The 15,683-nt window shown below is 36.8% G+C and overlaps 1 protein-coding gene across 1 annotated transcript in view; it reads right to left on the reverse strand.

The window, feature by feature from the left end:
* The window catches only part of LOC105224283 (nuclear hormone receptor FTZ-F1), a 34,165-nt gene extending 19,034 nt beyond the window's left edge, over positions 1-15,131 (reverse strand). The window contains exons 1-2 of the mRNA XM_049457762.1: positions 13,823-15,131; positions 8,910-13,281 (exon numbers count right to left, since the gene is read on the reverse strand). Of these exons, the coding sequence (XP_049313719.1) occupies positions 8,910-9,891 (982 nt within the window). The 5' untranslated portion in view covers positions 9,892-13,281; positions 13,823-15,131. The remainder of the gene's footprint in view (positions 1-8,909; positions 13,282-13,822) is intronic.
* Positions 15,132-15,683: the final 552 nt, after the last annotated feature.

Here is a 15,683-nt window from a genome sequence, read left to right on the forward strand (position 1 = left end):
CTCTCTTGCCAGCCTTTTCATTACTGAGATGCGACAATTGTCATTTAAACTCGCGCGATCAAAAGTAACTAAAACAATATAACGGGTGATTTTTTTGAGGTTAGGATTTTCATGCATTAGTATTTGACAGATCACGTGGGATTTCAGACATGGTGTCAAAGAGAAAGATGCTCAGTATGCTTTGACATTTCATCATGAATAGACTTACTAACGAGCAACGCTTGCAAATCATTGAATTTTATTACCAAAATCAGTGTTCGGTTCGAAATGTGTTTCGCGCGCGTGTTTTGTTCAGCGATGAGGCTCATTTCTGGTTGAATGGCTACGTAAATAAGCAAAATTGCCGCATTTGGGGTGAAGAGCAACCAGAAGCCGTTCAAGAACTGCCCATGCATCCCGAAAAATGCACTGTTTGGTGTGGTTTGTACGCTGGTGGAATCATTGGACCGTATTTTTTCAAAGATGCTGTTGGACGCAACGTTACGGTGAATGGCGATCGCTATCGTTCGATGCTAACAAACTTTTTGTTGCCAAAAATGGAAGAACTGAACTTGGTTGACATGTGGTTTCAACAAGATGGCGCTACATGCCACACAGCTCGCGATTCTATGGCCATTTTGAGGGAAAACTTCGGACAACAATTCATCTCAAGAAATGGACCCGTAAGTTGGCCACCAAGATCATGCGATTTAACGCCTTTAGACTATTTTTTGTGGGGCTACGTCAAGTCTAAAGTCTACAGAAATAAGCCAGCAACTATTCCAGCTTTGGAAGACAACATTTTCGAAGAAATTCGGGCTATTCCGGCCGAAATGCTCGAAAAAGTTGCCCAAAATTGGACTTTCCGAATGGACCACCTAAGACGCAGCCGCGGTCAACATTTAAATGAAATTATCTTCAAAAAGTAAATGTCATGAACCAATCTAACGTTTCAAATAAAGAACCGATGAGATTTTGCAAATTTTATGCGTTTTTTTTTTTTTTAAAGTTATCAAGCTCTTAAAAAATCACCCTATAGTTCTAATCAATTTATCAATATATCACTACTTACAGATCAACTTAGATACAAATCAAACATAAAAGGGCCCCACCTGCAAATCCTTATCCCATGGAAAAAGTAAAAAGAAATAATTGTTGATAAAATTATGATTCAGACACCACAAATCAATATCGCTTTATTAGGAAAGAAATAAGTAAATTGGGTCAACGTTTGATAGATATTAAAATGCAGATTTCCCCAAGTTGTGTATAGTAGGAAAGACATAATTTAAAATTGAGAGAATAATAAATTACACGTTATTTGGAGATGATAATCCAAACAAAAAATATGGATGGGTAGAGCCTTTATAACATTTTAGTTTCTACCAGCGAATCCATCCTATACACAATTCTCAAGAGACCATTTGAAGAAAATTACCTCTCTTGACAATTACTCACAGTTTCTTTTTATAGAAACGATGGAAAAATTAAGAAGGAACTCTGTTATACGATGCCTCTTTTAGAACCGAAACCGAAAACGAAATCGCAAAGTGCAAAGTGCAACAAAAACATAACATTTTTTGTTAGAAACGAGTTGACGTTTTCAAAATGTAAAGGAACCACACGTCAGATCTTATTTTTAAATTTTGCTCGCTTTTCTTACTCGCATAATAGAAATCTCTGTTGATGAGAACCGAAATCTGTATTAGTCGAAACTGAGGAACGTGTAAAACAATTATCTCAAAATAAACTAAAAAACTTTATTCGAAATCATTTCATATTTTTGTGTAAAATATTATATACTTAACACATGTAGCATGGTATAAGTAGCTCGGAAGAACTATGTACATATATTAAAAATTATTAGGATAACATTCTCAATTGAGAACTATGTGTTTCTTTATACCAAATATTATTATGTTTGACAATAAATTGAAAATATTGATATTTAGATTTATCGATTTGAGATCATGGTTAAAAACTATAACCTCAAACACCTTTGAAACCCAATAAATACATATGTACATAAGCTTAAACTTGAAGTGCTGGATTATATAACATAACTTCAAGCATAGTCGATTGATGTGATCGGCATGGAATCTAATGGATCTTTCAATGGAGCGTAAAAACGAAAAATTTATCGAACTTTCTCAGACATTCTCTAAGTTATTACTAAGGGCCGACTATAGTATTATGAGAAAAAAAGTATTTGTTACTTTGTAGTTGGTTTAAGTCTGCTACCTGCACAACCTTGAAGATGTAGATCGGAGGAAAACTATAAAACTATGAAAAAAAGAATCGTAAAGAAGTGTTTTGAAGGATCACAAATAAAAAAGAATAAAATAATTAATATACTCGTACCTAAGTACATACAAGTGTATGTGTATAGCAGTATATAACTAAGTATATGATGTAAGTATATCTGTCGCACCGGCTCATTTCAATGTATATAGTTAAGCAATAAAAGGCAATAAATCAGCGATGCGAAGTGTGACGTGACTTCAAACACTTCGCTACCAGCCTTCTACCGCATCGGACAGTCAAGCAAACACATACATATGCATGTACTTATGTATATATTATGTATATATACAGAGTACCAGCTGATAACGAGCATATATGAATGCAAAACTTTCAAGATATTTAACAACAACAAAACTAGTTTAAAAAATGTAAATTTATACATATATTTAATTCACGACGGCGTTGGAGAATTTCGTCATAGGGATACACAACGGCTAAATGGCTAAATGACGAGTCATTTGACTGGAATTACCTGCATAAGAAACACGAATGTATATACATATGTATGTCTATGAAACTATATATGTATATATAAACACATTTAATGACATAAGTTTAATCACATAAGTGATTATATATGTAAGTATGTATGTATGTATGCCTACTACATAACACTGTATCTCAAAAAAGCTATAAATATCCTATACTTATATGTAGATATACATACATATATACGATGTATAAATTTATACGAACGGAACATTGGAGCGGAAGGCAAAAACGAAAGAAGTGTATAAAGAAATAAAACAAGAAAAAAGCATAAATAATAATAAATTAACAAAAAAAGCTCTCTACATGTTGCATTGATTACACACATAAGGAAATCTGGGTCACGAGCGTAAGAGATGGCACTATGGGCCAAGTGCGCATACGCGGAAACGGGACAGCGGTATGAGGAGCGCGTACACTCACACACACAGCGCAAACGAAACGCTGCCATGTGTAGGTATGTAAGTATGCGCGCGTAAGCTTTGTGGTACACAACCCGCGCTATGGATGCCGCAGCGCTACCGCGACCGCGACCACGGCACTGAGATTCGAGATCTAATGTGGCGCTCCAGCAAATTTGTGGCGGCATTATTTCGGCAGCGTGCGCTATCATGAAGCGCGCTTGTGAGCGCATTGTTTATATGTATGTATGTATGTAGGCACGCGTTGAATGTTAGTGCTGCTGCCGCGCCACACTGCGCTGCTTTTTAATGCAAATAAGCGACTCGTTTTTGTGTTGCCAGCTAGTTTGCGACACAGCAGCGGCACGACAATGCGAAGTTGTTACAGCGAAATTACGTGCATATTCGGGCGCACTAACTCGTTTTGAATTCTGTTTTCATTTTCATTTCAAGTTGAAAAACTGCAACAACAAGCGCATTCTGCCAAAATGAAAACGAAAATCGACAAGAACATATAGACTTTTTGTTGTTGTATTTTATTTTCATTTTGACTTTTCACAGCTGAGTGTCGATTACAAAATGCAATAAGGCCAAAATGCGCCGCTAAACTATGGCGGCGCGCTGAAGCTCTTTTGGGCGTTGCGGCTGTTGGAGTGGAGCGCAGGCGACGAAATTGCATGAAAATAGTTAAAATCGTTTGTTTGTTGCATGGACAAAAACAAGCAAGAATTTTAGTCGTAAAGTTGTTAGCGCTGCATACTGATTGCGGTCTCGATTTCAAAAATGCGCACATGCACACATCTAAATACTTTTTTACACACATATTTATTGTTACTGTGTGTGTGTGTTTATGAGGGACATGTAATGAGTGGCAAGTTCAAATGCCATAATAAAGGCTTTATGGGTGCATCCAACGAAAGTGGCTAGCACACTAACCTAAAAATAGGCGCAAAATGGGGGGGATTAAAGAAGGACTTGTGCACATTTATTATTACACTATTTATTTCGTCAACAAAATGTTTTGGTATACTTAAAAAATTTCGTATGATAACTAATGAAGATATCATAAATATAACTCTAAATCTCACGCTCATTACGCGCAGGACAGGGTTTATAAAGTTTTCGACGAAATTTGTAACACGCAGAAGGAAGCGTCGGAGACCCTATAAATTATATACATATGTATATGTATAAATGATCAGTATGTTGAGCCGAGTCGATTTAGCCATGCCCGTCTGTCTGTATATATACGAACTAGTCCCTCAGTTTTTAAGATATCGTTTTGAAATTTTGCAAACGTCAATTTCTCTTTAAGAAGCTGCTCATTTGTCGGAGCTGCTGATATCGGACCACTATAACATATAGCTGCCATACAAACTGAACGGTCGGAATCAAGTTCTTATATGGAAAACTTTCACATTTGACAAAATATATTCACGAAATTTGGTACAGATTATTTCTTAAGACAACGATGTAATCTCCGAAGAAATTGTTCAGATCGGATTACTATAGCATATAGCTTCCATACAAACTGAATGGTCGGAATCAAATGCTAGCATGGGAAACTTCCTTATTTGACGATATATTTTCACGAAATTTGGTATGAGTTATTGCATTCAGTTATTCAGATCGGATTACTATAGCATATAGCTTCCATACAAACTGAACACATAGTTACTAACGTAAAAGCACCTGTGAAGGGTATTTAGCTTCGGTGCAACCGAAGTTAATGTTTTTTCTTGTTTTGGTTTCAGTTTTTCAACTTCTTATGCATTTTTCTGAAAATTCATTGCACATTTGCGATCTGGTTGCGACTCTTCTATTATGTTTGCATTTTATATGTTTAAAAAATCATTCTCAGAAGAGCTGCAAAAAGTTTATTACATTTAATGCAAGACTTAAAAAAATAGTTTCTATCATATAATAAATATAGTCGTGTTAATGAAGTGAACTTAAGAAACGGATTTCTATCTTTTATGAGCTAAATAAAGAATGAATATTAAAAAAATCATGATTTTACAAAGACAACAATGATAAATATAACTGCAAGAAAGTAGCGAAAATAATTAAAAATTTTAAAATATGTATAGTAAACCAAGCTTTTGTTGTGAATTGACAAATGTCCAGCACAAATTGACATGCTTGTATTTCAAAAAAATTGAGAGATTTAGAAGTCAGCAAGTAAGTTGGCTTGTTCTCTTCACAAAAAATGAACAAGCTAATTCCGCTAAGAAAACTTAGTAACCGAAATGTTATAAAACAACGAAATAATGCCGTAATAAAGGAGAGATATGAATGAAAAAGACAAAAAAATTGTAATGAATAAAATCGTCAGGAGACGTAACTTGCTATTAAAGCAAAGTATAACGATCATCTATATTGTATAACATAAAAGCCGCAACAACAAACGATAATAATGTTTAATAAAGCATGTGGTTTCATTTGAATTTAGAAATACTCATGCACGCATACATACAAACAAAAATATTCAAAAATATGTTAAAACGTTAACAATGTCAGACTGGCAGCACAAAACCGCAACAAACAAAGCTTTACAAAGCATATATGTACATAAGTATATACACCAATACATAAAATGCATAGGTCTGTGTTTGTGTAAAGTATACGCAGTGGAGCGACTCAACGCGTTAAAGGGTCTTGCGAGTAAAGTCCAAAATCAAAATAACAAAAATCACCGCTAACAAGAACAATAACAAAGAAAAACAGCATTTCGCTCTCAGTCGGGCTCCGCGCTGCTGGAGGGTCACAAACATTTTGCTGTGTGTAAACGCGTTTGCGGGGCAAGAAGCACACGAAAACATGCAAAGCCATTTATAGTACATATGTATGTATATACATACATACATAGGTGAAAATCGAAGCATTCTTACGATAAGGCGACACAGCGAGACGCCGAACTTCGCCGCTTACAATTCCTTCTGTATTGCTCTTATTTTTCTGCCTTTTTCTGCTTAAGACTTGGGATAGGTCGGGCGCTGCTGTTGTGCCGTTGTCTTCCGCAACGCCACATACACACGCACACACCGAATACAGCCACCCCACGCTCCACCAGCCCCACATACACTGCGCTGGAGTTATATGTAGCTGTTGCTCACTTTTGCTTTCTGCTGGCTCCTCGCATTCCTTATGGCCCACACCACGCCCTTGCCAACTGCTTGTGTGCGCCTTTTTACTCAAATTCTTATTTGTTATTTGCTTTCGCTTATTGCGGTTCTATACACACAATGTTCTGTGTTGCGCTGCTGCAATCGGCGCTCGTCCGCTTGCTCGTCGTCGTCGCGGCGCGCTGACACGAGTGACGTTGTCAACACACACTTTCGGCTTGGCTTTTCGTGGCGCATTTCGAAACGTGCATGTTTACCGATTATCACATATAAATTCATTTATATTCATTTTTTGGGGAAGGCGCATACACACATATACATACACAGCTGGATATTTTTATATTCAGACAAAGCGCAGCGCGTTCATTTCTCATTCACAATATTCAAAATATTGTGGAAGGCTTGAAATACTTGTGTCAATATGCAAATATGTAGATACGTATGTAAGCGGGAAAATGAAATGGCGTGAAGAACGCGGCGCACACGCTTTGACTTTAGCGTGAATATTTCAAATTCATACACACATACAAACTTGGCACATCGCTGTCACCTAATAGCTATAAATTAATAAAAAATTATTGTTAGCAATATTTTAGTGCGCTTCCTCATTATTGCTATTCACTTGTCATACCCTTTTTCACGGTGACTGTCAATAGCGCGCGCCCAATTATTTCCCCTGAAAAGCAAAGCGCTCCAACTAATACCAACCAGCTGTCAACTCTACCGTGAGCGCGAATCGATAAGTGAACGTTTGGTATATATGCTTACCGCCCAGCTCATACCACTGGTCACGGAGGCATGCAAAGCGCCTCATGCCAAGCTATTATATATACGCTCACAAATTCAAATTCATCGCTAGATTAACTCGTGTGTGCCTGCGACTGGTGCATCAGCGTACCACACATTTGTATGTGAATTCCTTCCGCAATCGCCACTCTCACCATGCTTCCATCAATTCATAGTTAGGCTTTAGGCGACCAACCGTGAGCGACTTGCGTCTGAGTAATAACAAAAAATATCGATTAAATTCTTCTATTTTGTTTGTATTCGTGTAAATGTGTAAGGCGCATAACGTTAAGCGACTGAGTGAAATCATAAATCCACCGATCCACAATAACGGTGATAGGATTTATGATTGAGGGGGGAATTATGAATTTTGAACGGCAAAATAAAGACAATATTTCATAATAATTTGTGGAAATGATTTGTTATATAATAAATAAGAGTGTTTTTAGAAAAAGAAAAGAGAGCGTGAGAGGAAAGTATACTCGTAGGAACATGTTCACAAATCTCCTGAGCTCTCGGATTTAAATAATAGAAGTAGCTGGAAAATCACCTTGGCAATTGTCAATTAACAAAGTCCAAAATCTAAATCAGTAACAAATTTTTTCCATTGGGGGTTCATGCAAATGTTCCTTAATATATACATACATTTATTCAAAACATTCCAGAGTTTCATTAAAACTTGTAGGACCTAATTTAATTATTGTCAAGTTTTGCCAAGAAACATACCAAAATTAATGAAGAAGCTCAAAAACTAGAAAATATGATTAAAATCGAAAAAAATTATGTAATCGTGACCCTTCGAATTTTAATTGGGCTTGCACGGTCTCAGGCCATACAACTTCAGGTCTATCGCTCTATAATGTAACAATTTTCATCTGAAGGATGTAAGCACAATTGTTATTGTACTGGTATCTAAGATGGAACGAAGATGAACTAAAAGGAAGTTTTAAGAGAATGTGAGAGGGTTAATAAAATTATTAAAGGACTTGCCTAAAAAACTCGAACTAATCATCTTATCGTGAAGTTTTGATAAGTCTTGAAGTCTATGGCTTCCTTCGAAGTATACCAAATTTATTGGAATCATAATGTTGTTATAACCATAATGGCAATTCAGCCAAAAAATGAATGGAAGAAAGGTCAGGAGGCATAGCACTTGATTGAGGACTTTTTTGCTAAACAGAACGCTGAAATACAAGATAACTAACTTCTTTGAAGTAAATTTAAGTAGTCTACCGATACTGATTACTATTGGGGAACCACGAAGTATTGAGGTATCCATTTAAAAATGAGTACTTGTTATCGGTTATTACAACTCTAATTTCAATAAGCGTGTCAATACGACTAAATGCTTTCCATCATTCCAGTAGAATAAGGAACATTCTTCTTTGGTTGAAAACCTACTAAGGACAATTGACAGGAACGCTAAATTGCATGGCATCGAAACGGAATGTAGAAGGCTCTGATTAACTCAGTTCGATTAATAATAAACATTTTTTTGTACAATGCTCATAAGAAGAAAACGCGAATGCTAAAGAACAGCATGCTCCCATAGCAGCTTACACTTCAGACTAATTTATATCAAAGCATTCTCGAATAAACTCCGTCAGTCAGTCGAATTTAGGCGGTTTCGTATAACTTTAGAGACATAGTCTCCTATCTAATCTAATTGTTTTACAACAAATAGTTGTAATATAATAAATCGAACAACACGGTCTTTCGCAAAGATCACACACCTCCTTATATTGATTCCACACGCTTACAAATAATCTCATAAATCGCTATAAACATATAGGTATATATATAAGTATATATCGCTTGTACTCACCTTCAAGTTTCATGCCAACCTCCAAACACTTCTGGAATCTACAGTAGGGACAGCGCTTACGTTGCGTCTTATCGATGTGACACGAACGCTCGGCAACGCACGTATAGACCTTCTTATTCTGCACGGTGCGCTTGAAGAAACCTTTACACGACTCACACGTGAGCAGGCCATAATGATAGCCGCTCACTTTATCACCACAAACGGGGCACAATTCCTCAAACAAATGCTTGAAATCGATGCCCTCACCGGAGCCACCAGCGCTAGCGCCAGTGCCACCCGACGACATGCCCATATGGCCACTCGACGTGGCCGGTGGCAGGAGAGTCATATAACCGCCAGCAGCATTCGCATTGCTGCCATTGAGCAGCACAACATTGGTGGCATTGCTGCTGGTGCTGCTACCACCGCCGCCCCCACCACCAGCGCCACCACCGCCACCGCTAACGCTCTGCTGCGAATGCGATGACGTATTGTCTTGATAACCTGTCGGGAATACGTATTGTGAGTCAAAATTATAAATGTACGAATATGAAAAGTTGGGATTGTTGGCAATATTCTGTTGTTGTTGCTGCTGCAGCTGTTGCGGCTGCTGTTGTGTTTGATAGTGTTGCTGCTGCTGCTGTTGCTGATGATGCTGTTGCTGCTGCTGTTGATGATGGTGGTGATGATGTGTGCTGCCTGCATTTGTGGCACCACTGCCATCACTATTGCCACCGCCCGCATTGCCGCCACCGCCAGCGCTCAAGTGCAGCGCATAGCTGCTATAATCCGCGTCGCCGCCACTCAAGGCATTCGCATCCGTATTGCTGCGATTGGCTGCAGCGCCCGAACTGGCGTTCGTCTGTCCATTATTGGGACCGCCTGCGCCACCCAAGGCGGGACTGGACGGCTGTTGAGGATCCAGTTGCATGGTGAACGGTGACATATTGAGCGACGATATGAACGACGCCGTTGCTTGCTGTTGTTCCATTTCTAATAACATTTTTCACGCTCTACTACTGCTACTACTACAATTGCACTGTCGAACGCGTCCAGCGCACACAACATTTATATAAACACTAAACGAATATGCAGCAAATTGGTACGTAGGCAACACGTTAAAAGGTAGTAGTAGCAAGACAAAAGCTATGCGTGAAGCTGCCGCTGCTTCGGCTGCTGGTTGTCGTATAAGTAAGCGGTAAGCGTCCAATGTCTGCGCGCTCAGTACCAATTAATAATAATTCGCACTAATTCGTTTGCAACGCTTCCTGTTGGTTGTTATGTATGTATGTAAATATGGTATGTGTGTGTTGCGCTGTAAGTGTTTGGACGGACGACAATTCCACGCTTTATAAATCCGTAGGCAGTTTAGTAAGCGCGCGCGTACAACAATACAGTGCGCGCTAGGACTAACAGGTAGCTTGGTAGTTTTGGTAGAAAGGTTCGTAGGTAGTTTGAGTTCACGTTGAGGTCTACTTTTACAGCGTTTAGGTAATTGGTAGCTAATTTAGGTGCGCTTATGCTAGATGCTATATATGTTGCTGGGTATGTTTTGTTTGGGCAGGGCGTGGATAATAAGTGTAGATGTTACAAAACGACACGCCTCGAGGTGTTTCTGCCGTTATTACTGTTATTGCTGTTGTTGTCGGCACGTAAAAGGTACACAGTGAGTGCTTAAGTGCGCGCGCGTTGCAGCGACTAACTGACTGACTGTGTGACTAACTGATATGCGCTGTTATGTGTCACAGCAGTTCTGGGTGCTGTTGTTGTCGTTGTTGGTGACAATATTTTGACGTTCGATGTTACCGCGGTGATGTACGCTGCACAAATTAACACTTCTTTGACACACACTCACGCACGCGGCGCGGCACAAACACAATCACTTCTGCGCAGTTGCCGCGTTGCTGGGAATTTTCGTGTGTGACGTTTTGTTTTTATTACGTTTTTCTTGTGTTTTCTTTAGTTGTAAATGGCAAATACCTTTGCTGTGCTTTTGTTTTGCATACAATATGATTTCTTGCTTTATGCCTTATTTATTTGCTCTTGAGTTGCGCTTAGCTTGCTGGCTTGCGCTTCGACGATTTGACCCGCACAATGGTTTGTTCTTGTTGTCACTATTTGCAGATGTTTTGTATGTAAAATTGGTTGATCTTTTTTGTTTTTGTATTGTTGTTGTAACACTACGTGCTTGTTGTAAGTAGCGATTTCACACTTCACAGCGACAAAAAAATAAATGTGTGGAAAAAAGAATATTAAAATTTATCTGTTAAATACCAACAATAGAATTATTACTACATTTTTCGTTGTAAAACTGAGTTTTGGCGTTTTTACCAAAATTTGCTTTCACGCACGATCATATATGTAGCGCGTTGCAGTTTGCGTGTAAATTTTTTAGTTTCTTTTGTGTTTTTATGATTTTTCGAATATTTGATTAAATTTTTGTATTCTTAAATTCGTTTTTTATATTAGCTTTTAATAATTTTAATTAATTAAATATAGATTTCTTGTTATTTAACATTTGGTGGTGCGTCTGAGGTGTATTGGTTGATTGATTGCTGATGTTTGTTTTAATGAATTGCGTTGAACACTTAATTTATTAAAGTGTAACGATTTTTAAATAATTTTTATTTAAATTTCTTACGGGTTTAAAGTATTAAACGCGAACGCTGCGACTTTTTGGCTTTTATTTGCACGAAATTTGATGTTGCATGCCACAAAGTCTAGCAATTTTTTTTTAATTTCCGTTTTTTTTTAAATTTCTTTGAATAACTTCTTTGCTGCTAATTTTTTAAATTATGCTAGCGTTATGCATACACTTATTGATTTATAAACACTTAAAACAACAACAGTAATATACTTATATACATACTATATACGCTCTATATATTTATATGCAGGTACTGTAATATTTCGATTTTTCATCACTTATTCTCACTGTTTGTTTTACTTGTTTTTGTTGTTTGCCTTTTTGTTGTAATTACTTTGAGTTTTTTCAGAAAACTCTAAAGTGTACGCACCAGCTAGTGCATTTTCAGGTGGGAGTTGTTGGCTCAGAGCAGAACTTGGTTTGAAAACTTCTTTGTGCACTTTCTGCAGTTTTTCATACAAATACATACATGTATGTTGTTGTTATTGCGTATTTCGCCTTTTTATTATTGTTGCTCTTACGACTTTTTTACACACTTTTTTGCGCTACTGTTTGCATTCGTTGTTGTAAATTTATTATTTTGTTATTGTTGCGCTTGATACACTTTTTTGCCTTTTTCGTTCGCCTTTTTGTGTTTGTTTTACGTTGAGATTGCACTTGAATTGCAACAGAGGCACACGCAGAGTTGCACTTTTGTTGTTTGATTTGTTTTTGTTGTTTTTCTTGCTTGTTTTTGGTAATGAGGCTTACAATGGTTTACTTTGAAGTTGCACTTGATAAATTATGACTCAGTTGCATTAACATTTGCTATTTACTAGTTTTGGAGGAAAAGTGTTTTCATGAGGATTGTTGCAAGGGAGGCAGGTTTGTTTAAATTTTGTACGCCTTTTCACTACTGTTTGTAGTTATGGTAAGTATAATTACATATATTTTATTTTTTGGAAATTTATTTTGAATTTTCTTAGTTCACGAACACACATCTAACACACAATACTTGTTTTTGTTGTTTGTTGCAATTTATAGCTTTATTAAAATTTTATAGTTTATTTGTGGCACTGCTAATGCTGACTTATTGACACTGTTTCCACTATATAAAGTACTGCGTGCCATTTTTTGTTGTTGACTAAAGAACGTAAATATTTTCAAATAATAATAAAGGTACACACATTCGCGTCACTCGTATTTGGTACAGCGCAGCGCGTTGTTGCACAATTTGCCAGCGTTGAAAACACACGAAAAATAAATTTTTAGAAGTTTTGTTTGTTTTTCGTTGATTTATTTTTATTATTCTTTAAATTTTAAACGGCAACTATGGCTGTTACAATGCTGGCGCGCGGCTCGTTGCAGCTAGTTGGAGTTGGTTAGCCGTTACCGTTGCAAATAATATTGCACATGCCACAACTCACTCGCTCCAACTGTTTAACTACTATTGCCACAGTGTGTGTTGGTGTACTTTAGTTGGCTACTTGGTCCGTGTTTGGCTGGCAAGCTTGTTTAGTTGTTGGTTTCATTAGTTGCTTGTTTTTAATTTTTATTTTTTGTATAATACGCTTGTTGTTGCTTTGGTTGCTGGTGGCCGTGCCACGGACTTAACTGCTTCCGCTGTGTTTTGCTGGCGCTGTGGGTTATGGTTTTTTCATTTATTTTGAGAATTTTGCAAGTGCTAGTTTATTTGAAAATTTTGCTATTGGTTGTTGTTATTATTATTTTAATATTTGCCAAGCAAGTTCCGACTGTATTGACTGTCTAAAAATTAGATTTTATATTTATTTTTGTTTTGTTATTGTTGTAATTCAGCTTGGTTTAAGGAAAGCGCACACAACCACTTATACAAGGAACATAATCCACGGTGCTGTTCTTGTACAAGCAGAAGCGGCACTTTTGGTAAACAAGTTATTGGGTAGTATAGAATTTGGTGTTAATTAATTTTTTTTAATATTTTGGAATTATTAATTTTTTCATAATAATTTGATTACAATAAAATATTTTTAATTATTATTTTTTCATGTATTTTTGATTTCTAAAAAATTATATATTTAAAAATATTTTTTTACTTGCAAAATATTTTCTTTTTATATTTAAAATATTTTTTGTAAACTTAAAAAATACCTTTTTAGTTTAAATAATAATTTTTTTCTTAAAAATTATTTTTTATTGGATTTTTTTGTTTTCAAAAAATATTTTTTTATATTTTTCCAAAAATAAATACATATATACTAATTTTGCTTTATTTCATATTTTATGTTTCACGCGTAAATTTGAAATTTTCTCCAAACGTATCACTCACTGTCTTCTGCTTCAAAAATTCGTTTTCTTCACCGAAATCATCATCAATTAGTTACCGTTACAATTAACCGACTGAATGTATACGTATTCTATTTGTTATTTAATTCAATAACTACCGCATAAATGAATATAAATACTCCTCTACTTTGACACAATTTTTTCGATATTTTACATACATTTCTTGAATGCTTTTTCGCTTTTTACTTTTGTTTCAAACACTTCTATGCTTTATATCGAGTTGTGGATATTTTTGTTGAGGCAGGTAAGAAGCGCTGAGCTGACACTGTTTCATTATTGTTATTGTTGCTGTTATTTTTGTTTTGTATTAATTTTGAAATTATTTATCTTTACTATGTATGTATTCAGTTCAGCAGAAAATTTTTGCCGAAAACACGACCAACATCAACCGCGAATCTCGATTAACTAAACCCAAGCAAACGCTAGGATTCACGCAGTACTCCGTACGTAGCGCTGCCGCATAGCAGCACAGTCTGCAACGGCGCCGTCGGTAGTCGTCATTGGCGCGCTGTCGCAATCAACGTTGTCTTCGTCATCGTTAACAACCTCGGTGCCGTCGGCGCCGCTGCCGCCGCCAACCGTACTAAGCGTTAAACTAGTGCAAGCATATTACTTTACTCTCGCCAAGTTTTTACTAGCCAACTCGCTGACAGTACATACATTATTATTTCGTATGCATTGCGTGGATTGCGCTGTCGGTTTGCAGGCATCACGGCTAACTGCGCTGTCGCTGCGCTTGCAATGCAATTTTTGGCAGCGTTCATATTGCAATTGTTGTAAAACTCTAGTTTGATTTTTAAGTCCACCCCGCTCGCGCTCCAAACGCGCCTCCACATCAACAAACCCAACTGGGTCTGTTAACTGCGCTCGCGAGAGCGCGCTCACGCTCTCAGTGCTCCAAATAAATCGTACAATTACACGAATGTATAATACAAAAATGTGCCATAATAAAATGAACATATTGATATTTATGGAAGTTTATATATGTACGTATATACATACAATATACTCTTATGTATGTCAGCAAGTGCTAGCGTATGCCCCCATTGGCACTCACATACATTCGCACACACTGGTCATATGAGCGAAAAGCTTTTGGGGGAACTGCGCCAACCAAACATTAACAAATTTTCAATGAGCGATTCCCAACACTCGTACATACACATATACGAGTATAGCTATACAGTAGACGAGAGATGAGCGTTTATGTGGGTAGAAACAGTACACTCTTGAAGAAGACACACTAACTTTCAAAAAGTTAACTTATGGTAAAATGACACATAAGCTTGATACAAGTTTTTAAAGGACACTTTTAATTTTGCCACATATGGTACTTGACAAATTCTGGAACATATATTTCAAATTGTCACTCTGAGCAGTGGAATTAGAAAAACTTAATTGAAAAAGTTAATTTCCTAAAACAAAGTGTCAAGCCTGACACCAAAGACGCATTTATTCTTTAAATTCTGAATAATACTAGCCAGGCAGGGACCTGCTATCATTACAAAAGACTGACACTGCCCAACTTTAATATTAACATTGCTTACCCCTTATTTCAATCATAACGTCACGAAATAATGTATTTTGGTGTCTAAAGTGGGAGAAACTATCATAATTATTGTTTCTATTGTGCTCGGTGTGAACCTTTGTTTTGTATTACTTTGTACCCGTCGAAAAACAAAAAAGTTGACTAACTTCACTAAAAAATAGATCAAAAGATTTTGAAATAGTTGGTTTTTCAAATTTATCTTCATTAGAGTGAACAAGTAAAACAGACCTTGCTTCGGTTACAAAGCAAAGAAACCACTGCCATATTCTGAATTCGATTGTAGAGCTAACAACGA

Source organism: Bactrocera dorsalis, chromosome 5, assembly GCF_023373825.1.
Source record: "Bactrocera dorsalis isolate Fly_Bdor chromosome 5, ASM2337382v1, whole genome shotgun sequence".
In the NCBI taxonomy this organism is placed as follows: Eukaryota; Metazoa; Arthropoda; class Insecta; order Diptera; family Tephritidae; genus Bactrocera; species Bactrocera dorsalis.